The following is a 27307-nucleotide window of genomic DNA, read 5'->3' as shown; positions in this document are numbered from 1 at the left end:
AAATGATTTTTTTATTTAATTCCTTTTTGGTTTTAAGAATTTTGTTTGAAAGGGGAATTTTCTGCTAATTTCTTTGAAAAATAAATAATTAGTTTATTAATAATGAGTTTTTAAAGTGATGGTAAACTAAAAAACAACAACAAGAGAAATACATTTTTTTTATTAAAAAAAAAACTTTCTAACATGTAAATAAGTCTAAGTTCGGGCGAAACCTTTATAAGTAAATAGAATGTATGTATGTAGTGTGTGTAATCGTTAATCGCTGGCGGTGATTACGATTAATTAATCTTAATCATTAATCGTTAATCCAGTTAAAAAGAAAATCTGATTAAGTTGTCTAGTTTGTCCGAATTTGAAACCAAACACCAGTTACAGTAATTATTTCGTGTTTTACGCTTATAAAAAGCACATAATATAAAAAAAATTATAATAATTATTATTAGTAATACATAAACTGGGAGCTTTTACAACCCAGCGCACATGTGCAGAGGGATATTAAAACCTAGTTTGTAAAACGCCTGTTGGAATAGATCTTAATGAAAATGCACACGAAATTGCTTAGATTGATGAGGAAAACCAACTTAGCCATACCCGATTAACTGGCCTTGTGTGCACAGGAAAATTCCATCATAAATTAATTAATCACCAAACCTACTTAATCAAATTAAGGGTTAATAATTAAAAATTCATTTTTTTAATCGTGGTTACGATTAACTGTTTAATCAGATTAAAATTAATCATGATTAACTGTAATCGGATTAAACTTAATCATGATTAACTGTAATCGGATTAAATTTAATCGAGTTAACTAATTGATTAAAAAATCAATCGATTAGTGCCAACACTGGTATATACATATCGTCGTTGAAAGTACAAAACCGCGTATCGTCATTCTGCAAAACCGCGTAACAGACATTTGCTGCCAAAAATTGGATTTGCTCACACAAACTCTTGGCTTAATCCTTATCCATTCATACGGAAATATACTAGCCAGAAATACGATTGCTGGCAAAATATTTTTTTATTTTCACTTTGGTTTCAGCATATTTTGATTAAAATAAAAACACTGATAAAAATAAAATATTTCATACAAACAACAAAAAATATAATCGATAATCGCATAAGACTATTGCCTGAAAATTTTAAAATACACTTAGTGGCATTGGCCACCAAAAATTGAATTTTTTTATTAATAAAAAGTATTTTTTTAATCCTTTTTGAATAAATTACGTCAGATGACTGAACAGTTTAAGCTTAGAAAGTTTGCATAAAAGTATTAAAAAAAATATTCTACGGAATCATAATAACGAGATATTTGATGCTGTTTTTGAACTTTCTTCAAAGACTGGTTTAAGAAAAACTTGAATAACTCAAAACCTTACCAATTTAGACTTATGAGGTAAGGTAGTTTCTCACCCTTTTAATTTCTTTGAGAATATGCTCATTCAAAGTATGAAAGAGGAAGGTAAGATAAACGCGTTTCATTCCATGTTGAATTAAATTGTGTTGGTATTTGATAAAGAAAAATTTGGGACGTGAGTGAGTTTTTTTTTTGCAAAGAAGTAAAAACGGTGAGCGAATACCTTCACACTCATACCTCACAAGTCTATATCGGTAAAGTTTTGGAGCAGTTACAAAATTACCTATTCATGCTTGTGAAACCAAAAAATTTTAATCATATCTTTAAAAGTCCTTTAAAATAAATCCTGGCATCAGAGAGGAAAAATAAAAACGCCACTTTATAAACAAAAGTCGGTTTCAAACCCCTTTATTTATTATTTATTTTATGGTAGGGGAGCTTCTCAAACAATATAGAAGCAATTTTTTTCAATTTGAGTTGTTGAAAAGTAATGAATATATAAATTCCGGGATCCCGGGATCGTACAAAGCGTAAAACAATGCAATAATTTTTTCAAATTGCGCTGGGTTTTCACTACTTTCATAATGGATTAGTTTAAGATAAAATGATTCATGTTTGTAGCAGTAAAGCAACGCCAGCTAGTGTCCATTTGCCAGGCTTATCCTTGGTTTTTAGGTTAAAGGTCCAAACATAAGTGGGACCGCGAGTGCGCGTCTTATACAAAGGACATTCGTACATGTTGCGCAAATCTTGTTTATCCTGTGTAATGGCCTGTAAAAAAAGAAACAACAGAAAAATATTTTAGAGTTAGGCTATAAGTTTCCGTTAAAATATACATATGCATAAAATCATAAATTTAGTAAATAAAAAAAATATAGCCTACGAATGTGGGTATGGATTAAGCCAAGAGTTGGTGTGAGCAAATCCAATTTTTGGCACAAAATGTCTGCTACGCGGTTTTGTACTTTAATCCGAAAATCTCCAACCAGCAGAGGAACGTAAATTTTGACGACAGTGCGGTCTCTAACAATTTTCCGTATCCGGAAACGAAAAGAAAACGACTACAATTGTCGTTTATTTTCGTTTCCGGGGAAAGTTCGAAACGTTCGAAAAAGATTATTGTATTTAAGAGCAATAATTGTATTTCATTTGTTCAATCTGGACATTTGAAAGCACGCATCTGTAATCGTCAGTGGCTGAGCGTGCAGTGGAGCGTGCCACTATTTGTTAGCTTCCAGAAGGTGCGGGACCTCGCATTTGCGGGATTGTATTCCCTGTGTGTTAGTACGTGTGTATGTTTATATGTATATTTAATAGATACAAATTAAATGCAAACATGTGGCGCGCAGAATTTGAATATCATTTGGTTCTGTATGGCGCCAGCATCCAATCACCAGTTTGGAGCCACTTACACTATTTATGTATGTACCTACGTCTACATATGTTTATCGATACCTTAGCGCCATTGCCACGATTTCAAAGACGCCAGATAAATATTTTGTTTTCTCTAATTTCTATTGTAGTTATTAGCAATTCTCTAAGGTTTGCTAATTCGTTCAACGCCACTTACACATGCCTACATATGTATGTACGTTGGGGTGGTCCAAAAATGTATGTGAAAAAGTAAAGTCGTAATTTTTATGCTCTCGAAAAACATATACCCATATTTTTATTTTGAAATAAAAAAAATATTAAGATAGAGGTCGATCAAGACGCTCAAAGTTTTCCATGTATTTTATATGAAAAAAAGAAAACAACTTTTCGTAGGAATAGTATAGAAATCTTGAAAATCAATATTTTTCTGATCGGGAAACTCCGCTTCCCTTCAGGAAATTTCAAATAATAATAACTAAACAATTATTTAACCATTTTTTCACAGTAACTATATTTTATAGGTCCGCCAAANCTGATCGGGAAACTCCGCTTCCCTTCAGGAAATTTCAAATAATAATAACTAAATAATTATTTAACCATTTTTTCACAGTAACTATATTTTATAGGTCCGCCAAAACCCCAGAAAATGCAATGGGGCGATAAATAACAAATCTTCAGTACTAAAAACTCGTTAAATAAACAACTGGGTATTGTTATTGGAAGTCTTCTGCAGAGAGTCAGAGTTCTTCGATATAAAATAAAAATGTTCAATAATTCTATACCGTTTCTACGAAAAATTTAGTTATTCCCATATAAAATACATGGAAAATTTTGAGCGCTTTGAGCGGCCTCTAAATATTTTTTGATTTCAAAATAAAAAAATAGGTATATCTGTTATTCGATATAGAAGAATATTAGGGGGTGTGAGCAGAGCATTAAAATCCACACTTTACTTATTTTGGACCACTCTAATGTACTTACATTGCACGTACTTGTAGACGCCTAGAAAATTGTTGCCCGGTAGCTTGCCATCACTCACGTTCACGCTGGCGGCTTTGGTGGCGTCACTGCCTGTTGACTAGTTTGGTTTGAATCTTTTTAACCTTCGTTTAAATTCTACTCTAAATACATATGTATGTAGATAAATATGTATACGCTAATGTGCATACCTATGTTCGTAACTTTTCGCAAAACGGAAGCATGCCCGCTTGCGTGGTTTGTGAATGTGCAAAAATCTCAAAGGCAGCAAACTCTCTTACCCGTATATTGATGACTGGCAATGGAGGATAGAGCTCTTTCAGTCGCGATTCCATGATAATTCCCTGCTGTATATCCCATCTGGCGCCTTCCATAAATATACCATGAACGTAAGCGCCTTCGCGTGGTGCCGTGCTATAAATAAACACACAGATTTATAAGTACATTCATACATACATACTAGGGTGATTGACTCGGTTTTTCCAAACCGGTTTCCACCGTTTTTTTTTTAATATCTAGAGGTGTTTTTTTGAAATCTTGATTTTTCGAGTATCAAATTAACCGAATTTTTTATCGGACAAACCGGGTTTTTTTATTTCATATAAATATTGACCTCTCAATAAAAATTTTGACTTTTTCGAAGGTTTCCAGTTTAATCCCTAAATAGTTTAAATTTGTATCCTAAGTTATTTGGGGATGAACATTGCAGACAGAGGGTATTGAATATAAGCCCTCGATATGATATGGAGAGATCTTCACTTTTACTCCATCTCCAAAGAATCTATCAGGAGACGTTCAATAATACTCGCAGTAAGCTTATCTTTGCCATTTGACAGTTTTACTAGATTTAGTCCGAGAAGAATGAGCTGGTTCCATATTATAGTTACAAAAGTGGTTCAGGTCTCGTTTTAGAAGTGATATAAATAGAAAAAAAATATTTCAAGAAATTCTAAAAAATTATAAAAATTACAAAAATTTTAAATTTAAAAAGTCCCAAAAGCAAAAACTTAGCTTATATTCATTTTTGGCAAAGTTTTTTTATACAATACCTCGAACCGATCTACAAAGATCTTGAAATTTTCAAGAAGACCTTTTTAACGATATGCATCTTTGAACTATGAAAAAAAATTTACAAACTCTACACAAATTAAATAAAAAAACATTGTCTTGAAAGTTTCAGGATCTTTTACGATCAGTTGGATCATTGTGTAAAAAAAGTTCCTAAAACTTTTACTTCTACGAGTTTTTAATTTCAAAATTCTGCGATTTTTTTTTTATTTTTCGTTTTTTCATTATATATTTTTTCTTTACAACTAGCCCTAAATATCACCATTAAAATGAAAACATAACTTTACTTAAAGTTTGCAAAACAAAAACTTTCTTGAGTTCCAAAAATTCATATCTTTTAAGAAAAGCACCTTTTTGAAAGCTTCAGGACATTTTAAGATCAGTTGGGGGTATTATGTTAACGAATTTCGCCAAAATTTTTTATACATGTTTGCTCTGCCGACCTTTGTAATCTCAAATTTTTTTATATCTTTTTATTTAAATTTATTTTTTTATATGTATATAATTTCAAAAGGCAATAATCACCTGGGTTCAAGCCCTAGTCAAAGCAACATCGCAAAAAAAANACCTCCGAGTGTATTTCTGCCATGAAAAACAGCTTCTCATACAAATACAATCGCCGTTCGGAGTCGGCGTAAAACTGTAGGTCCCTCCGCTTTGTGTGACAACATCAAGGCGCACCCCACAAATCGGAGGAGAAGCTCGGCCAAACACTAACATATGTGTAAGCGCCAATCTATTATTATTATTATTATAATAATCATTTTTGTAACTATAATAGATTTTGTGATATTCAAACAGGAAACTTTCAAAAGCAGAAAATTTAAAAATTTTGAATTTTGCATAACTTTAAACCGGAAGTCGTAAATACCACCAAAAGATAGAGCATCCCCGACGGAGTGATTCATATTTTTTCGTTTTCTAAAACCTTTTCGTCCGTTTCAGAAGTCCAGAACGAGTTGAGCTTCGAAGGTCATTAAGGGGCTAAAAAATGCACTTCCGTCTAATTTAAAAAAATGAACTTCGAAACCAGAAGACTGTACAACCACCAAAAGATAGAGCATCCCCCATTCGGTAGGTCATATTTTTGTGTGTTTTCAATAAAAAACATTTCCCTCCATTTTATAGGGGGTAGAACCACCCGGTCTAGGACACCCCGTGTACTTACATACCTTTGTAAAGTTCTGCACATAAAATAAAGCAGGAATCACACTACATATTTGTTTATCGAGAATGAGTTCCGTTCAATAAAAAAATTGCCAAACAACCCCACTCTGTAACTCTTAAAATGTACAGATCTGTACAAATGTACAAATCGTGATTCCTGCTTGAGTTTGGGAATTTCTAGTCATTGGTAACAAATAAAAAATCATTGTGGCAATGCTGGTTATGATGGTGACGCCTGTGTTACTGCTGACTAGTAAGGTTAATCCCGGCATCCCGGAATCCCGGTCCTTTTAGGATCCGAAAATTGCGTTTTTAGTTTTTCACTCTGACGTCAGTAATTCAAAAATGATTCAAAAAAATATCAGTGAAATGTGCTTAGAGTAGAAGTATGGGTATCAAATTAAGGAGAAAATTCTGTAGAATTTAAACAGATTCAAATTTTTGGGGCATAAAGCCTGATTAGTATTGAAAATGTCCTTAAAAAATTGTATCCTTGAAATTTCGCAATATTTATTTTCGAAAAAATTATATTTTAAGGACTTATGTAAACTCGACAACATCCTCGAATTTCGTCCTTCTAACTTTATCAGCTTAAAAAATAACCTATTCGTCCTTGTGAATCCAAAAAAATTTTTTTTTTTAATTCTAAAGAAATTTCCTCTTGCATTGAATTAAATAATTTTTGGAATTAGTCGTTTCTTTGAAATTACAATGTCCTTTAAAATTAATCCTAGCATCAGGGAGGAAAAATTAAAACGCCACTTTACAAAAATAAATCGGTTTCAAACCACTTTATTTATGATTTATTTTATGGTAGGAGAACTTCCCAAACAATATAGAAGCAATTTTTTCGACTTAAGTTGTTGAAAAGTAATGAATATCTAAATCCCGGGACTAATCCCGGGATCCCGGGATTGAAATAATGGCATCCCGAAAATCCCGGGATTATAAAAAGCGAAAAAATTAACATCCCTACTGCTGACGCTTTGCGATCACGATGATTTTCAGATATTGACGCCTAGTTGTGTTGTCTCGCCATTGATTGGCATCACATTCGGCGTCGTTGCGTTTAATGGCCCGAGGTGTTGGCGGCGTCAACGTCGTCACGGTTCTACTGGCGCGTCTTGCCGCCACCAGCAATTGCGCAAATTTGCTAAGTGATTTGTGTTTTAATTACAGGTCTTGGGGCGCACTAATTGCTATCATCACTGCGATCAGTCAATCAGTCAATCAGTGAACGCATTGTAATTGTTGTTCGATTTACAAGATCGTTTCATCATCGTTTTTGTCTACAAGGGATTCCCTCGACCAGTGATGGGGGAGAGCAAATATTCGAAGAGGGGTATACCTAATAAAATAGAGAAATTTGTGGCTCGTCGGCCTGGCAGCGCAGTTTTAACCGTAAATTACATTTTAAATACAGACGACAACAGCGCTTTGCTTTCGTATATAGGGAAACCAGTTTGGTGTGGAGTTGTACAGATGTAATGATACAAGTAGGCCGTGCGTTTTTGGTCACTTTAGGTATATTTAGATGTATATTTTTTGGTCTGCAATGATTTAGGCAAACATTTCTGATTGCCTTTTATCGGCAGCTCAAAACGCAGAAAAGGGAACTCAGACTACATGCCGTCCGTTTTACTGTTTCGTGTTCTCTTTTAATCTGTTTTAAATTTATACGATTCACGAATATATCGGGGTAGCTTTTTGGGTTCTAAAGAGCTCAAGTCTCTCGACATATCGTTACCAATAGTCTCATAATTTTTACGAAGGTGGGACAGAAGCACAAAAAGTGTTCCGCTGTCTCATTCTCTGAATGGCAGCTACGACAAATGAGGTTTTCATCTATGCCCATCTCAGGTATTTGTGCCACGAGTGCAGCTTGGCTTTCAGTACAGACACCTAAGCTCTTGCTTCTCAACCTATTCTCCACAACATAGTACATGGCCTTGAAGATTGCAAATACCTTGACTTGAAATGCCTGGGATTGAAATACCGAAGCATGTTCCACAAGAGGGAAGAGACTCCAGATCCAGACCCTACGTCAGTTTTGGAGCCATCAGTAAAAATCATACAGGTTTTTTAGCCAACGGGTTGCCTTAACGGCCCTCGTCGGATAAAAATATTAATTAACGGTAGGTTTTTTCTTAACGGCGGTCCTCGGCAGGCATTGGCAAACCTCCGAGTGTATTTCTGCCATGAAAAACAGCTTCTCATAAAAATACAATCGCCGTTCGGAGTCGGCGTAAAACTGTAGGTCCCTCCGCTCTGTGTGACAACATCAAGGCGCACGCCTCAAATCGGAGGAGAAGCTCGGCCAAACACTAACACATGTGTAAGCCCCAATCTATTATTATTATTATTAGGTTTACCAGTGCATCCGGAACGGCCACTGATGGTGTGGGAGAGAGCTCCCAGACCGCAAAAATATATGTTGAAAAAAAAATTGGATTTCGATATCTATTAAGTAAATTTAGGTGGCAACCCTATTCCCAAAATACGCTGGAATGAATGGTATATATCTTGAGCGTATATGTAGTACTGTGTATACATAAAAAACTGCTGATTGAAATTAACAAAATAAAAATTTGTATTACATAGAAGCGTGGCAACCCTGGTGGAAACTGTTTTCTGACAAAAGTTCTCAATAATACCTTTAATTTGATACCCATATTGCGATGTTTCAGATGAATTGCGTTGAATCGAAAATGAGTGGCAACCTTACACTAATATCTTAAGGGATAATATTGTATATAGGGCATTCTTTAAGAACATTCTCTTGGTACCTTTACCCGTTTTTCTAAACAAAAAAATAGTAATAAATATGCGATTGGCCGCTGTGGTGTAGTGGTAAGCTTTCTCTCATCAGCACCTGGGTTCAAGCCCTGGTCAAAGCAACATCGCAAAAATATAGAAAAAGGTTTTTTCTTAACAGCGGTCGTCCCTCGGCAGGCAATGGCAAACCTCCGAGTGTATTTCTGCCATGAAAAACAGCTTCTCATAAAAATACAATCGCCGTTCGGAGTCGGCGTAAAACTGTAGGTCCCTCCGCTCTGTGTGACAACATCAAGGCGCACGCCACAAATCGGAGGAGAAGCTCGGCCAAACACTAACATATGTGTAAGCGCCAATCTATTATTATTATTATTATTAAATATGCGATTTAAAATAGATGGCAACCCTATTAAAATTTTTTTTTGAATTAGGTATCTATTAAAATTTTTTTTGAGGGGATCTTTTTCAAAAAGTTCTTTAAGAAACTATTTTTATTTATAAAAAACTTCATNGTTTTTTGAATTAGGTATCTATTAAAATTTTTTTTCAGGGGATCTTTTTAAAAAAGTTCTTTAAGAAACTATTTTTATTCATAAAAAACTTCATTTTTGAAGGTAATTTCAAATCGGTCTAGCTCGCTTAAATCTTAATATTTATCCGAAATATTTTGGTGGACGTCTTAAAATATAATAAATTTTGTAATCCCGGCGGAAAAACCGCAACTTTTTTTGGTGATGCAGTCTAATGAACATACATATATTCTAACAGCGAAGCTGCTATTAAATCTCTAAAATCTACCAGAAAAACGTCCAAAGTAGCCATAGAATATAAAAGAATCCCTTACTACATGGGTCCCTGGGCACAGGAAAATTCCTGGCAACTGTATAGCCGATACGGTTACCAGACGTACTGATTTTANAACATACATATATTCTAACAGCGAAGCTGCTATTAAATCTCTAAAATCTACCAGAAAAACGTCCAAAGTAGCCATAGAATGTAAAAGAATCCCTTACTACATGGGTCCCTGGGCACAGGAAAATTCCTGGCAACTGTATAGCCGATACGGTTACCAGACGTACTGATTTTATCAGTACAGTACTGATTTTTCAACTCTTGTACTGATTTTATTCATTTCATCAATCAGTACGCTAATGTCCTAATATGTCAAAATTTGTACTGATTTGTACTGAATTTTCTATTGAAACAAAATACTTTAGCATTTTCTTATGGTTTTTACATAACGTTGGAACTTCCTTAAACTGTACTGTAAAAAATAAGAAGAAAATAATTTAATTATAGTTGACATTTTTTAGATAATATTTGATATGCCCAAGAAATTAATACAACAAAAAGATCAATCGTTTTATGGGCATATCGCCGGGTCGTTACGCACCAGTTGCGATAATATGATGGAACTTAATTAAAGGCTTAAATTTTTGGCGAGTGTTGTTAGTTGTCTTAAAAATAGCTTTCAGTTTAATAAAAATAAATTTCAATATTCGAATGGCTTTTGCCTATAACTTACAACTCCTTTTTCTCAATTTACTAACTCTTATACTCGTTTTAGCGAATTCTTAGTCTTTTACAGTTTTTGCGTAGTTGAAAAATTATTTAAGCCATGAGGAAATATAGATGAACTCCTTAAAAAGTGGTAGTTTTTCATAGTATGAGAGGATCCTAAGAATAAAGTTTGTTTCCTGGCGCAAAGGAGAGAAGCCGGATTCTAATTAAAATGTTTGAAATTGAACTTCAAATTAAAAGTAATTTAAAATGAAATGTATAGAATTCTTTGACTATTTAAACACTGAAAATGGAAATCATCTCATTATTGCTATTCAAAAAGTCACAAATATAAAATAATTTATTGGCTCCTGTGTACAATGATGTGTACACTCATGTTAAAATGAATAACACTTTTACTTTTTATGAACTATATTTTAGTTATATACCACAATATGGTTAAAAACAAGAACTTAGGCGTTTTAAATTATTTTCTGTTACTTACATTCATAATTTTGCTTTGAATGACAATGTACTGAAAAGTACTGATTTTTTTAGCAGGAAAAAGTTTAATGTACTGATTTCACGCATAAAAAATCTGGCAACCCTAATAGCCGACCAAATGGGACTAGACAGTAATCCTGTATCATGAGCTGCTGATAGGGCTCTCTACAGGCAACAACTGATGCGATCTATTGCGGGAAAACGGTCGGAATGGGAAACCAGAAATAAGACATTGGTCTTCCATCATGACTGTGCTCGGCCGCATGTGGCACACGTGGTCAAAACTTATCGCGATGGTACCGGATCATGATTCAATAATACAAGGTTAGATAATTATTGACAGCTGCGGTTTGACACTCCCTTACAAAAGTTTGCATTTACGAAGGACGGAGAAAGGGGAAGAATGAAATCTCTTGGTGCGAAAATGGTAGTAGAAAAGTACGCAAAGTAGGCAATTAGTAGTGAAATTCCTTTTGTAAATTCTAATGCATTTGCATTTTAAACGAAATGTTGAACGTAATATTGATATATCTACGTGAATTACGTAATTTATGTGCTATTTAGCTGTATAAAAACTGCAAAATGAATCAAAATTAAAATAAGACTACTATGAGATTGATTTAAACATCCAATTTTAAAACAGTTTATGCTTCATATGCATATACAAATAAATATATTGCACAAAAGCTTATACTTCTATTTCACACCAAAGCTACACTGTTTCCATGTAAATTTGCAAAGAAGCAACACGGTGCCATTGCTAAGGGAGCGGTGCGAGAGAGACAACTGTCAGTTTATCGAACTTGTATTATTGAATCATGGTACCGGATAGTAAGTCCTAAGCCACCCGCCTCATAGCCCAGACCTTGCACTATGTATCAGACTACCATTTGATCCGATCGATGCAGAACGCCTTCACGGGAATACGCTATGCTTCAATTGATGGTATCAAAAATTGCCTTAATAATTTCTAGGTCTCCCAAGACGAGCAGTTTTATTGGCGCGGAATCCATGCATTGCCAGAAAATTGGGATAAAGTGAGACGTAGCGCTGGGCAATACTGTCACTAAAAACTAGGGATGTGCCGGATATAGATTTTGCCGGATAACCGGATTCCGGATATCCTGTAAAAAATAACAGCCGGATTCGGATATCCGATCGGATATCCGGTATACTGCTGCCCTTAATAAATTTCACAATATTGTTTTTTTGCCGGCTCGAGTTCACCTCGACCAGGGTTTTTGCGAATATTATTCCGAAATAAAAGTCCTTTTCTCATATGAAAGAGGAATAGCTTTTAAACAGAAATAACGAACGATCTTAATTTATATTTTTTTTATAATTTAATACTAAAGAAATGCATACACCTGACACAAGGTTTGTTCTATGGTACTTGATTAACATTTTTTATTGAAATATTTTTAAATATGTGGCTTTCCTCGTTTAGACATTTCAGTTATAAAGATATTAAAGTCCTCTTTATTACGCACACATCTGTGCGATGCTATCGCAGTGAAAAATGGCATCTTATAAACAAATAAAATACAATCTTCATCAAATTGTTTGCTTTTGAACAATCAAGATGTTTTGTTTTCTTACGTTAATTTTTGTTTAAATTATACGGAACCCGCCTATTAACCGTTTTCGTTCCGAACGCGTAGGTCTGCAATTTCGGCACGACGAAATGAAGAGCTGTGAATGTTCCAATAAATAATTGCGGCATTGTTGTAATTTTTTCGGAACAGATTCGCACCGTCAGAATCGCGGAACATGATATACCCACTCTTTCTGCTTATCAGTGGAATGTGGTCGAAAATATAATACACGTTTCAAACCTCGTTTTTTTTCTGACGCCAATAAAGCTAAAAACTGGGTTGTTGATGAACTAATTCGAAATTATAAATCAGTTAGCATGGAGAGACCAGTTGAATCATACGAAAAATGCCGAACTATAGTGAAAGCTTCCATCGAAGAACGAGCTCACGAGGATATTTGGCAATGCTTTGAGGAAATCGCCAACGGCTATGATGCTGATTCTAGTGTTTCTAGTCATATGGATAGCCAAACGATTGGTAGACAAGGCAGCGAACGTACAAGAAAAAAGGCAGCGATTTATGAACTAGAAATTTAGAAATATTTGCAGCTACCTCTTATATCCAGACAAGAAGATCTCTTAACTTGGTGGAAGTATAGCCGCAAAGAATTTCCAAATTTGTTTACACTGGCAATGAAGTATCTCTGCGTGCCACCTTCCTCAGTGAACTCGGAAAGAGTATTTAGTGCATCGGGTAACATTTATGATGAAAATAGAAATAGGTTGTTGCCCGATAATGCGGAAATGCTTCTTTTCATAATGAAAAATAGACAAATTGTTAACTTTGATTACTAATTAGATACTATTAAATTGGATTACAAAAATACAAAATCTGGGTTAAAGTTCTAAATTGAATCTTCTATAATCGATATCCGGAATCCGGTCGGATATTAGCCAGTATCCGGCCGGATAACCGGATAACCAAAAAACGGCCGGATATGCCCGATTCCGGATATCTACCGGATACCCGGTACATCCCTACTAAAAACAGTGTATCAATTTTGCGCAATCAAGTTTCAAAATCGAGAAAAAATCCTTTAAAATCCACTTGTATACCACATTCTTGGGAATTCGCATGTTAGAAATCGGAATGAATATTTAATAACCTGCATTTCCTTCTGGGTTTGTATACTTGTGCAACATAACAAGTATACACACATATTTTGTACGAATTCACTTTGAATCACTGTATACAGATATATCACTTTTTATGACCATTTAATAAGCAAACTGACTCCAAGCAATCAAACCAAGCGCTTTTTGGCCCCTGCATCGCCATGAGTTTGGTGTAGCCGCTGCAAGTCGAACGGCAATTGAACTTGCAAGTTAAATGCATTTGTAGTTAAAACAACGAAAATAAAAATGCTATAAAATACAAGACCGTTATTTTTCTATATGCATACATGCATATAAGCACGTGTGTGTGTGTGCATGTGCTCTATGGAGCAACAAAATCACTACTTTGAATGGATAAAAATTCACAGTCGCACAAGCAGAAAAAATGCCAAAAGAAAAGTAATAAAATGTGCGAAAAATAACCTGCGGAGGGGAGTGTCAGTAACAATATTTGTGTATGCCGAGGTCAGCTAAGAAGTCAATTTAATTTGCGATTTGATTTATTTACTGTTAAACGATAGCAATGCTGATGCTGCTGGAGGACGGTGATGGTAGGGAACTATACTAAAGAGATGGATGAATGGGTGGATGGATGGATGACTGTTGGAGCTTATGGTTGGTAACATGCATATTGTACTACGAACGGTTGATGATTATGTACACAGTTGTTGGGAAAAACTTTCTTATGGGTTGAAAGATCACGTGAAAGATAATATGGATTATAATTTGATGAAAATGTGTGCATGTGTATGCATGAGTATTTCCCATGTTTGCATAGCAAGTACCACCATACAAGCAAACCAAAAAATACATAGAAGGTCNATGTGCATGTGTATGCATGAGTATTTCCCATGTATGTGCATAGCAAGTACCACCATACAAGCAAACCAAAAAATACATAGAAGGTCCCTACATGGAGACTGATGGCTATGAGCCTGAAGTCCACCGTTTGCAAAATAAAATATTCCAGCAAACTAACCGACATGTGAAAGGCTGATACTATTTATTCGCCGGGGACTTGTTGGTCGCAATGGATGAATCTACAGACGCCGCACTCCGGACATTGACACGATGCCTTCTAATGTCGCTTGAACAGCATATACAAAGCGGATCCCAAATGCTCGCTACAAGGGAGCTCAACAAACACTGGACCTGAAGACGTACAAACAAGTGAACAACGGCATTCATAGAGAGTCCGTCAATACCATCTGCGACTATGGACCTATGAATCCCGTAACTCGAAACCGATATACCAAATGAGTGAATAGCATGTGGAGAATCCTCCCACTGCACAATACCCTATTCACATGCCAACTGAATCCTGCTCAGGTAAAGCCCCCTCTTCCTCTGGTTCAACCGAGTCGAAACTTGTTTTCTGGGCCTACTGTAAGTTGAGATTGACGAAAACGATTGATGGACAAACCAACTTAGGAAGGTCAAACGAGTATCCCATCTAAGCTCCAGTAATTTGAAGCGTCGCCAAAGATACGCGTGGTCTCGCGTTGTCTTGATGGATACAACTCGTTTATGATTGACGCTATCTGAACCTTTCTGTATGGCAAATTCGTTCAAACCGCTGCATTTTAGACACTACTTAAACGTACTGATTATTTGGTTGATGTATTGTGGAACAATTTTCCGTCATCCGTCGCAAATCATTACGTCGGCACCAAGACCGTTTGAATTCCACATTATTTGTAAAGAATCTACTTTTCATTGCCAGTTATCATTATTTTCAACAAGGGATCCTTTCCTTCACAGCATATCGCAGATGTATGTATATGTACCCACACGCGGCGTCAAATGAACTTCTTTGAGCGCCTTTAGGTGGAAGAGAAAACTTTTTATTACCTCGCTTTTATTAGCTCGGGATGTAACTATGTAATATTGATGCGCCTAAATGATGCAGCGATTTCCATTCTCAAGTTACATACATACCTGATGACAGTACGAATGAGAATTGCTTTAAACTTCCATTCTTAAAGTAACCTGATGACAGTACGAATAGAAATTTTAATAGCGAAGTTTTAGTTTTATAAACTATAATTTTATTTCAATGGTGTTATTGAGCTTTGTACCACGATTTTTTTTTTTGTTAGGAAAAATTGAAAAAAAGCTTCAAAGTTTAAGCGGTAGAAGTTATAGCTAGGGATGTCAGTGGCAAAAATACATCGATATTTTTCTTTGATTCGATTTATCGAAATGTACATCGATATTTTCCGATACATCGAAGGCCATACATCGATGCATCAGTTTGAGTAGGATTTTTCCGAAAATGTTTCACAACAAAATATATTATTAGCCAAATTGAAGAAAATTTTAAATAAATAACTGCAACTGAGCTAATTATGATTCTAACGGAACTTTTTGGAAGCCATTTAAATTTTTTGGTCAAAGTCACTTCTCTTTTTTGTACACTTGAAAAACTGGAATGATAGTTCAATGTACTAAAGATGTCAGTTCTCAAAAATTATCGATGCAGCGACTATTTATACATTGAGTGGAAAATTTTCGAGGCATCGAAGCAAGACATCATATTTTCGATGCATCGACGTTTTTCCGACATCCCACCACATCTTTAAAGTTTCAATAGCGGCGAATCAGCTCAATTTGATAGTAGTAGTAGGTTGAATAAGGAAATGATCAGCAACAATATTTTACAGGGTGTGCATTAGGGTGATCCAATAATGCATGTAAAAAAAGTAAAGTCGGAATTTTTATGCTCTCACCCCTAGGATTGTTCTATATGGAAAAAAGTATACCCTTATTTTTTTATTTTGAAATCAAAAAATATTTATTTTTTTCTTATCCACCGTATTTTATAGGACCGCCAAAAGCCCAGAAAATGCCAGAAAATGCAATGGGGGATAAATAAAAAGTCTTCATTACTAAAAAATGGTTAAATAAATAATTGGATATTGTTATTGGAAGTCTCCTGAAGAGAACCAGAGTTTTCCGATCGAAAAATATTGATTTTCAAGAATTCCATACCATTTCTACGAAAAGTTCTTTTTTTTCCTATACAAAATACATCGAAAACTTTGAGCGACCTCTAAATATTTTTTGATTCCAAAATAAAAAAATAGGGGTATACTTTTTTCGGTATAGAACAATCCTAGGGGGTGAGAGCATTAAAAGTCAGATTATACTTATTTTGGACCACCCTAGTGTGTATAGCATAGTGTTCATGTAATCTCTTGAATCAGTTACCGTAGGTTTGGCTTTATCAATGCCCTTTTGCCAAGCCTGTCGCGCGTCCTTCCTTTTACGGGATTAAAGCAGTAAAATAAGCTGAAAATGCACAGTTTGGTCTTCCATCTCGGGCTGGTTTAAAATTGCGAAAAAGGCTAAAATGGTCAGCTTTAAACGAAATACATATGTACGTCAAAACTCTAATTTTGACACCACCCTTAAGCCCTACAGATCATGGTTGCCACTCGCCAACATTTTTTTCTACCAAAATCTCTTAAAAAAAGTTACCAAATCTTCACTACCAAAATCTTCACAAATGTGTATATACTTAAGGCCCGTTTCCGTGAGTTAATAAATTCAATATTTTTATAATTTGTCAATTTTTGATTATTTATCAAGAACTCCCAGTTCTAGCACAGAAGCTTAAATCTATTTTCTTGATAAATTATCAAGATTGAAAATGCTATTGACAGTTATAATAATTTTTCTTATTAGAAAATTTTTTTCTTACAATTAATTGTTGCATGTGCCGTTATTCTCATTTTCGTTGTTGGTGTTTCCGACAGGGTAGGAGTATGATGTAATGTGGAACGATTTTCCATTATCCCTTGTCAAATTTGGTTTGGGGACAAACCGGTTTCGACGTTGTGCCAATTTCAGTGTCATTGTTCGTTCGGCATGTGCCGATATTTGCAACAACAAAAAAAAGTTGCGGCCGCTTTTAACCGACCGTTTGACTCGTACGAAATTTCGAGTAAATTGCGAAAATTGCAAATTTTTTTTTGCTAATGTTTCGCTTTTTCATAACTTAGTGCACGTGTCAAACGGACCTCTGATTTGGATTCAATGGGTCGAAATACATGTCCGTAGGTGGGTCTAGTAAAATCACGCGACATGTTTTGTTTGTGCCGGAATAATCAAAACGTTTTATGGACCTTACCGAGATGGTACGTGAGATGGTAGAATTCAAAATTTATCAGGGACGTGAACCGGATGGAAAATTTGGTCGGTTCAGTTCAGCGGTTCGAACCGTTTTTGCACTTTTGGATTGGTTGGTCAAAGCGGTTTTTTTGGTCTTTGAACCGGGGTTTCGGTTCGGTTCAACGGTTCGAAAAACAAAAAGTAACGCGCAAGGTTAAGGGTCAAGTGTCTGTCAAATGAGATGGGTTGCCTTTACATTTGATATTGTCACATGGTAAACAAACACGGAAGGTATTACCATGTTTAACAAAAAGAAAAAATTGGGTACATTTAGCTATTGAAAATTGGTTGAAACTTTTATAGAAAGTGGTTCGGTTTTCGGTTCGGATCAAACATTTGTGGAAAATTTCGGTTCGGTTAATGGTTCAGTTAATTAATAGAAAACAGCGGTTTTCCGGTTCAAAACCGGTTCGGTTCAAAACCGGTTCACCTCCCTGAAATTTACCGCACAAATTCGAAAGTTGTTTTAGAAGTGCAGCCCTTGGTGCTGCCACTGTAGTTCAAATACTTCCAGTATTCGAATATGAGATAACTCTAATTTTATCGAACTAATTTTGTAGAAGTGTCAGTAGTGCTGCCACTGAAACTCGAAGGGCATAATTACGCACATGCAAAACATAATTCATTTCTTTCTAGTAATGCAAATAGATATTTAGTAGCAAAAGTTACCAAAATAAAATAAAAGTTACCAAGTTACCAAACCGTTTAAAAGCTACCACTTTTGGTAGAAAGTTACCAATTGTGGCAACCATGCTACAGATTTGTACATTGAAAGACAAAAAAAAACACAAATAAAAATATTTGGCGCTTACGGGTTTTCTAGTACTTTGCCAAGCTTCGCCTCCGATTTGTGGTGTGCGCCTTGATGTTGTCACACAGAGAGAGGAACCTACAGTTTTACGCCGCCTCCGGAGGGCAAATGGATTATATGAGAAGCTTTTTCATGGCAGAAATGGGTGTTTGCCATTGCTTGTCGACGGACAATCCTTATTAGAAAAACAAAACGGATTTTTATGTTGCTAAAATATGGGAAATATTAGGTTCGTTCGCGTAGCTGTTAATTGTTCATGTTTAACCAAAACTTACAAGTTTTTGCGTTCGCGTACGCAAAAAACTTGCAAAGTAGGGGAAATTGAGAGAGCAAAGTGACATTTCATTTTGAGGGGAAGCTGCTGGATTCTGCTGGAAAAATTTTTGCCAACAGCAATTTGCCAACAGGAAAACAGCTGATCAAAAACAGCTGGTTGGCATTTACGCAAATCACAAAATTGAATTTGATGATTTGGAAGTTAAAAATTACAAAATGCGACTAATTAAACTTGTAAGAAGTAAGTAGTTATTTGTTTAATCAATAAACTGTGCCAGGATACCACTTTGTAATGAGTTTTCGAACGTTTTAAATTTTACACTTTTGAATGTAAACAAAAATTATATCAGCTGTTCGTCTAACTTGCAAGTTTCTGCAAATTTTCTGTTCGCGTACTATTTTGGATATTTCTCTCTTGTGAGCGAACAGATGACATTTCGCCGGAATTTGGCAGTTGGTTGGTTTCTGTTGGAGATTTTAAACGAACGCACCTATTAATACACTTTTTCGTATTTATGTCCATCGACCCTGCCTAATTAATATACAGTTTTCGAAACAGTATTTGCGTATACCAGTGTTCAAAAAGTGCTGAGTGTATCCCAAGGTGAATTTAACAAAATCGTACGCTTGATGCACTTACGTGAAATCCTCCTTTTGCTTTTTGGTCACATCACATTGCAGGCACATTTTATCCAACGGCAATTCGTTGCGGCGTGCAGTGCTCTGCATAATTGCGGTGAGCAACGATTGTGGATTGAAAAACCCGGCCAGCCAAACACAGGAAGGAAGCTGCAGAAGAAATGCGCTTACTATTATGCAATTCAATCGCTTGCATACCTCAATTCCACTCACCACAAAATCAGTGGACCATGTTTCCAATTCACGTAACCGCAAACACAGATCAATGAACCATGAATTCAAGCCCAGTAGTGATGGATATGCGCGCTGCGTCCACACTGGTGGCACTTGATCCAAGAAGAGCGAATTCTCTAATACTTCCATGTCGGAGGTGATGGTGAGCTCACCCTTCAAACCCAAATCCAATTCCTTCAAGCTGCGCTTCATCTCGCTTGTCAGATAATTCATGCGCTCGCACTCCTGAAATGCCACAATCACATAGGGTGTGCGTTCCTCCACCTTGTTCATAATCTCTACCATATTGAATTCTTCGGGTAACTTCTCCATTATTTCATCGACAATTTGCTTCACCTTGTCCTCTCGGGTGACAGTGGCGCCACCACTTGCGCCTGCATCACGTGGTTGCATTTCAAATACCGTGCGGAAAATGTTCTCAGCGCGCGTGGTTAGGAAGCCGATTTCCGCATTCGGATGTAGGCCATACAGGTAGGGTGATTCGGCTGGCATCATTTCATCGACATAGGTGTGATAGCCGGCGTAATCGGTATTTGGTGGTGCTGCAAAAGCGGGCGCCAAAAAGAGCTCACCATCTACTAGATCTGGTTGCATGTACTCCTCCAGATAGGTGATGCACAAACGACGATCCCAGTCGTCGGTTATGTGGCCGCCGTACATGATCTCACCAAATAGATAACGCAGATCCTCCCAAGGCACCTTAGCGTTAGCCTCGAGATAGTTATACAACACCGAAACGCTAATGTTTAAGTCACCAACATTGAATGGATAGATCTTGTTCCAGCCTTGTGGCCCGAATTTGCGCCGCTCAGCTACGACGGCATGGAAGTAGCAGAGTGAAAAGAGTATGGCCTTAAATTCGGCCTCTTTGCCAGACATTTCCAGTGTTTCCTGTGTAAAGTTGTCAAGTGCTTTGTGCAGATTGGCCAACATTCCTGTCGGCGGTTCATTGGTGATTTTAATGGAGGACTCTAGTATGCCCTGCATACATACAAAAAATAAAGTTATTATTAACTCAACCGTATTGTGGGTTCCTTATCATCACCTGTGGTATAATGTGCGCTGAGGGTGACGAAGCCGGTTCGGCACTTAAGAACATGCGATAATCTGGATGCGATCCTTCTGCATAGAATTCCAATTTCTTTTCCAATACTGGTAACCATTTACGCACCAAATGTATATTTTGTAATACAACCCAGTGACCATTTTTGGCTGCCGTATCCATAGCAGCCTCGGCAATAACCTCTTGACCCTGACCCAGCGAAACGTTGTGAAAATTACCCAGATCCATGGTGAAACCCATTAGCTTGCCAAGCGCCTCAACGTCCTTCAACGGGTTTACACCCGGCGATAATATAAAGAATATGGGTGTAGAAGGACTGGTCTCCTCAAAGGACTTGGAGAATTCCATTGCGCGACTCTCCACATATTTGTTGCCAAGTTTTTCAGCTATGAAATCGCTGCAGTGTAAAAAGTAATTAAGTGCATTTAATTAAATACGAATTTCAGCGTCGTTCATTACTTACGCCAGCGCATAGGTCATGCGATCTGGTCTGAGTGCACGTATCATGCAGAGTCGCTGCAGCGCCGTCTTGTTCTTCCATTCCTGCGGGAATTTCTCCTTTTCAGGCGCCTCGGACTCCACCAGCTTCTTCCAGCGTTTTGACGAAGTTTCTATATCACGATCGAGGTTACGGAATTCATCTTTAGACGCTAGACTGCATATTCCGCCCCACGATTGGTTAGATAGAAAGTCCACGGGACTTGTGACGTGCGGTTTAATCGGGAAGCGGAGTAAAAAGTCCAGTTCCGTAGATGTAATCTCCTCGTTCATCAAAAGTATCTGAGAAGATGCAAACAATTAGGTTTTATAAGTTGAAATTACAAACCAAATTTTTAATAATTAAATGATAGTAAGTACCTGAAACGCCATTTGCGATGCGAATATGAGCTTATCGCATTCGAATAGACCTCTCGAAGTGTATTGAAATACGGAATAACTTATACAATCGATTAGATTAGAAACACGTGCATCTAAAGTTTCGCCGGGATCAGCGCGTGCAATGGCCTTTTGGAAAACTACACTAAAAGCCTGAAAAGCAAAGAACTTAATTTAAAAACCGAAGTTATTACTGGGTTTAAAAAAACCAATTAGTATTATGATATCATAACTTTCAGTGGGAATTGCGGTTCGGAAGTTATGCATTATGCTTTTCCCCTTTGACCTTTGTAAATAAGAGCTTGAGAAGATAATCGTTCCCCAAGGTGTATCAGTCTGCAATTCATGATACGTGGGCAGTCGCATAGAATATGCTTTGGAGTTTCGTTTACCAACCCACACAACCAGCAGTGCGTGTCTATATCAACTCCATTTTATTCAAACGTTACCTTAACTTGCAGTGTCCTGTCAGGTAGCTTGGAAGAGTCTCAAGACCCTCCCGGCTAGTTTCTAGCAGTCTTTTAGTGTACCGCCTAGAAGCAATTTATTTGATTGCCACATTCTCTTTGACTACCGCCAGTGCGCAGTAATCTGAGATTCTTCCTAGCTCCGGAGTGGCTCTGCAGTGTATCCCTTAGATGTACCGTAGAAAGGCTCGAGACTACGCAAGCGCATTTGGGTTCCACATTTAGCCTTTACGTTGCCTTCAAACACTTAATATCCACCACTCACCACTGCTTTACTCTATTGTAAGCTTCTAGGTTGTACAAATGAGTTTTACAACTGTCAACAAGATGAGTCTAAGACCTTAAATGCTTCCTGACTCTCCGATGTAATCTTTGTGCTGGCCTCATTTGTTCTTCTACGAAGATATTCTTGAGCACAGACTTCGACTGCGAAGACTTCCCCAGGAATATGGTTGGGTATATGAACATTAGCAGACTTTTCCGGAATCTTGGTCCAAGTACGCCTGCCCCAGTACTCCATCGGTCATCTTAAATCCGTAAGTATTACAAACCCGGGACTATTTGTCAATTAAAAATGTTATCGCTTTACAGCAGTTCTTTTCAGGAATTCTGAGCTTGCAGGACTTGTCGAAGGATGAGCGCTGGGAGCTTGATTGCGGTGTCATCTAGGAATGGCTTGAGAACCTCCAAATGACCCCGATGATCCCCAATTTGTATGCTGATTTCGTCGGGCAGCCATAGTGAGTTCTGGGAGTTCATCAACAACCAGTGCCCATGGTAGCTCTCTTTATATCGCTACTTAAGGACACTCACAATTGCAATGGCAAGGATAAGAACTGAATACTACAGAGATCACCCGGTTTTCGGGGTTGGGACAATGGCTTCCATATATAAGTTTCAGGAAACCAAAATTTTCAGGTGCTGGAGTACGTTAAAACTAAAACTAAATTAATGTACGACAAACTCTCTGAACTCATGTGACATGAGGTATGTATATTACGCGTGGAATCATTTAGAGAACAAAAAGACGTCGAAAGGGCACGGCTTAGTGACCACTCTCACTAAGAGGAAAAATTAGCGCTTAAGGTGGCAGGGCCGATCCAATAACGTAGTTCTTAATTTCTTATAATAACTGTATTTTTTTGTAAGCGAGCGACAAAAGAACGTTCAACTCGGGTAAAATTTCATTTTAGCTACTTAAGCAACCCTGCTGGTAGCTGGCAAGAAACATGTGATTAGTTTAACGGGATTTAGACACAAAAAACTATAGAAATTAGTTATTATGCGAGGTATTTGCATAATATACACACTTATTTCAAATATATATCATGTATATACGAAAACAAAAATTTCCCTCTCCAATTTCCCAGTAACAATTCACAATAGAGCAGTTTTTTCACTTAACAACATTACTCTTCAGGTCGCGTATTTTTTAATCGACCTGGCTGAACTCGGATAAATAGCCGAGTGTGTGTTATTGCTTTGCGTGTATTTCGTCATTTAAGCGAGTGTTCTTTTGTAGCTCGGTTGCAAAAGAATGGACCTAATATATGATTAGATTGGATAGATAAATGTAGATAGATATAAGTAAAGTAAGCTAATATTTCGAAAATTTTTTGAATTTGTTTTTTAATTGCATAAATTTTTAAGGCAGTGGCACTCGATTGGTACATTTGGACAGATTAGTACATTTTTGTATTGAGCTATTGGTACAAAATAAAAAAATAGGATTTTTTTTTTTGTAGTCAAAAGATTGGTACAATACAGCGATGTTTTATTGAAAAATTTCAACAAATTAATTTTCGTGATAGGGATAAAGAAAAATATTTGGGTATTCACACAGTTGGGATACGATATGCACCAAATTTTGGCAAATACCCAATCGTGTGACACTGCCTTTAAACTTGTATTTACACGGATGTTGTTAAAGATTGAACTATAAAAAAATAACCAGAATTAACTAACAACAAAAATAATATTTTAAAACTTGTGAAAATTTGGTGCGGCTATAATTTTTTCGACTACTGTACATTAGACTGCACCACCAAAAAAAGTTGTGACTTTTCTGGCGGGACTACCAAACCTAGTATATTTTAAGACTTCTACCAAAATATTTTGGGAAAATGTTAAGATTTTTTGGAAAAAATCCCCTCAGATGACAAAGCAGTTTAAGCTTAAAAAATCTACATAAAACTTTTAAAAAATTGGTTGAACGAAATCATAATAATGAGATTTTTGATGATGTTTTTTAACTTTTTNCGACTTTTCTGGCGGGACTACCAAACCTAGTATATTTTAAGACTTCTACCAAAATATTTGGGGAAAATGTTAAGATTTTTTGGAAAAAATCCCCTCAGATGACAAAGCAGTTTAAGCTTAAAAAATCTACATAAAACTTTTAAAAAATTGTTTGAACGAAATCATAATAATGAGATTTTTGATGATGTTTTTTAACTTTTTTCAAAGATTTGTGTAAGAAAAAGTTGAATAACTGCTTCAAAACTTTACCGATATAGACTTGTGAGGTATCAGTGTGAAGGTATTTTCTCTCCCTTTTTACTTCTTTGCGAAAAAAAACTCACTCACGTCCCAAATTTTTCTTTATCAAATACCAACACAACTTAATTCAACACGCGTTTATCTTACCTTCCTCTTTCATACTTTGAATGAGCTCATTCGCAAAGAAATTAAAAGGGTGAGAAAATACCTTACCAATGATAACTCATATGTCTAAATTGGTAAGGTTTTGGCTTAGTTATTCAAGTTTTTCTTAAACCAGTCTTTGAAAAAAGTTCAAAAACAGCATCAAAAATCTCATTATTATGATTCCGTAGAACATTTTTGTTTAATATTTTTATACAAACCTTTCAAGCTTAAACTTTTTACTCATCTGACATAATTTTTTCAAAAATATTAAAAAAAAACTTTTTATTGATAAAAAAAAAATAATTTTTGGAGGTCCAGTTCACGTAAATCTTAATATTTTTGCGAGATATTTCGGTGGAAGCCTTAAAATATAAAAAGGTCAATATATCAATTTATGTAGGACTAATACTTTCTAAGACATTTGCAATTTCAGTAAAAAATTAATTAATTAATGTATTTATTAATTTTATTTTTTGAGCACATTGAACTTTGATGGACTTGGGCGAGCCTTGACCAAAAATTGTCGTCTTTTACACAGATTGTTGTTAGAGCAAAATGAACCATATTTTTGCTATTATCAATCAAAATTCAAAAAAAGTGGATATTCGGTCCACGTGATTACTGGGCCGTGCTACCATGCAAGCACAATGCCACTAAGTGCATTTTGAAATTTTCAGGCAATAACCTCATGCGATTATTGATTATATTTTTTGTTGTTTGTGCGAAATATTTTATTTTTATCAGAATTTTTCTGTTAATCAAAATATGTTGAAATAAAATTAAAAAATCCTGGCTACGGCCCTGACCATAGCTACTTCGCTTCGAAAGAAATGTGTATGGTTTCCTTGCCTTAAGGATAGCACCGATTAGCATTATTACAAAGGCAGAGGATATATTGGATAGAGTATTTATTGCGTCTTACCTTAAGCGAGAATTGATAGATTGGATTAATTGTATTGAGTTCGTTTAGTATGAAGTAGAGTAAACTTGCTCTAGCCGCTGCTGGACGATAATATTCGCGAGCCTTATCGATTTCCTTTGAAGTTATCTTAGCTTCAGCTACCTAAAATGATTGGATAGAAAGAGAAGTACATACTTTAAAGAAGCAGAAAGTGAGTTAGTTTATCGTAAAAATAAAAACAGAAATTTTAAGGTTTAAAACTTTTAAACGCGATCGGAGTTATAAAAAGTTTTCTTACTTTAATCCTTACATACCTTCTGCTCGATATCAGATGCTGTACTCTTAGTGGTTTCTAAATTTTCCACGAGCGCTGTATCACCCAAAATATTTTCACCTGCTGAAGATAATCTTGAAAGCAGATCATCTTCAAGTTTTTTCAGCATAATTTTGAAATCATTTTGTTGCTTTGTTAATTCGGCCTTAAAATTTAGAAGAATAGTTAATATTTTATTCTTTTTTAATTGCTATAACATCAATTTACTTTAAGTTCTTCCAGATCAGGACGTTCTGCCTTCACAACTTCGGCCAACAATTGATCCTCCAGACCATCGCGTGTGACGGTAAAGTTAATCAAAGTACTTTGAGCCTGCATTTCTGGCTTGTAATGGGGGTTTGCTAATTTTGTGTGCAATATTAAGCGGAAGTTTGAGTTATACTCGATTTCCTTATCACCAATTTTGATGGCCCTTCGAAGAGAGAAATTTACCATATGCGGAGCCGACCCACTCCAACCCAAACTCATACTCACTTGCCCTTCTTTATTAGATTTCTGCCAAGCAGTGAATCCAGCACTGGATCCAAGTTCTCATCTATATTTTCGATAAGCACTATGCAACCCTTAGTTATAGCTAATTCTATAATATCCAAGTAGCTGCGTTGACCCAAACGTATCACTTTTAATTCTTCACCATATTTTTGTTTAATCCACTTGACGCCTTGAAGCTGAAATATATTTAGAATAGAATAAAACAAATTACACATACATTTGCATATATATTTTTGGAACCAAATCAGTCACCTGTGGATCGATCATTAGCGGCCAACGATCCGAATTCGACAGGATCGTAGCATTCTCAATGGACATACGGTCGCTTGGCAAACCCTCATTGGTCCATATGGCAATTGTAGTATCGTCTGTTAGCAATGACAGTGGATCTAAATTCTCAGTAGTTGGTATGGGTGGATCGATGCTTTTCAAAAATGGTGTCCACATCTTTTGCAATAGATCAATGCGAAACTGTTTGGTAAAGCAGCCCACATATGAGATGAAGGCGGTAATGAGCAGAATGTCGCCGGGCAAGGTAATGCCTTGTTTCACAAAGCTTTAAGGAAGAGGAAAATAAATTATTTATTACACGACATCAAAAACAGAAGGAGGAATCTCTTTTTCATAAGTTTCATTTCTTCTTTAAAAGAGAAGACGAGCGCTACTCACCTATTCACCGCTTCGGCCCAGCGCACATTCTCGCTAGCTAACCCATTAACCAGCCGATTGGCGAGCGCAATTGTGGCTTGCGTTGCATCAGCTTCCTGTTGACAGCGTAACTTATCAGCAGTGGCCTGTTCGAAGTCAGCTGTTAGCTTTGCCAGTTGTTCCTCGAGGTTCTGAAATATAATGCATAAATAAGAACACGTTCAGGTGAGAAAGATTTCATTATTGGTTTATTTATAATTATCGCTAATTTAGTTTTTATCGATCAAATTTTGTATTATTCTCGTCAT

General features: G+C 36.2%; 1 protein-coding gene across 1 annotated transcript in view; it reads right to left on the bottom strand.

The window, feature by feature from the left end:
- Positions 1 to 1955: 1955 nt before the first annotated feature.
- Dhc93AB (Dynein heavy chain at 93AB) overlaps positions 1956 to 27307 on the bottom strand; it is a gene marked incomplete at its 5' end in the record, with an annotated part of 63400 nt that continues 38048 nt past the window's right edge. The window contains 13 exons of the mRNA XM_017613922.1: positions 1956 to 2131; positions 3994 to 4126; positions 19340 to 19488; positions 19552 to 20553; positions 20618 to 21032; positions 21099 to 21415; positions 21494 to 21664; positions 25547 to 25687; positions 25840 to 26004; positions 26067 to 26271; positions 26334 to 26527; positions 26604 to 26907; positions 27021 to 27190. Coding sequence (XP_017469411.1) covers positions 1970 to 2131; positions 3994 to 4126; positions 19340 to 19488; positions 19552 to 20553; positions 20618 to 21032; positions 21099 to 21415; positions 21494 to 21664; positions 25547 to 25687; positions 25840 to 26004; positions 26067 to 26271; positions 26334 to 26527; positions 26604 to 26907; positions 27021 to 27190 — 3528 coding nt within the window. The remainder of the gene's footprint in view (positions 2132 to 3993; positions 4127 to 19339; positions 19489 to 19551; positions 20554 to 20617; positions 21033 to 21098; positions 21416 to 21493; positions 21665 to 25546; positions 25688 to 25839; positions 26005 to 26066; positions 26272 to 26333; positions 26528 to 26603; positions 26908 to 27020; positions 27191 to 27307) is intronic.

This window comes from Rhagoletis zephyria, unplaced genomic scaffold (assembly GCF_001687245.7).
Source record: "Rhagoletis zephyria isolate East Lansing unplaced genomic scaffold, Rhagoletis_zephyria_1.1 Rzeph_scaffold_00734, whole genome shotgun sequence".
Taxonomy (NCBI): Eukaryota; Metazoa; Arthropoda; class Insecta; order Diptera; family Tephritidae; genus Rhagoletis; species Rhagoletis zephyria.
This window is presented reverse-complemented; position numbering and strand designations above follow the sequence as displayed.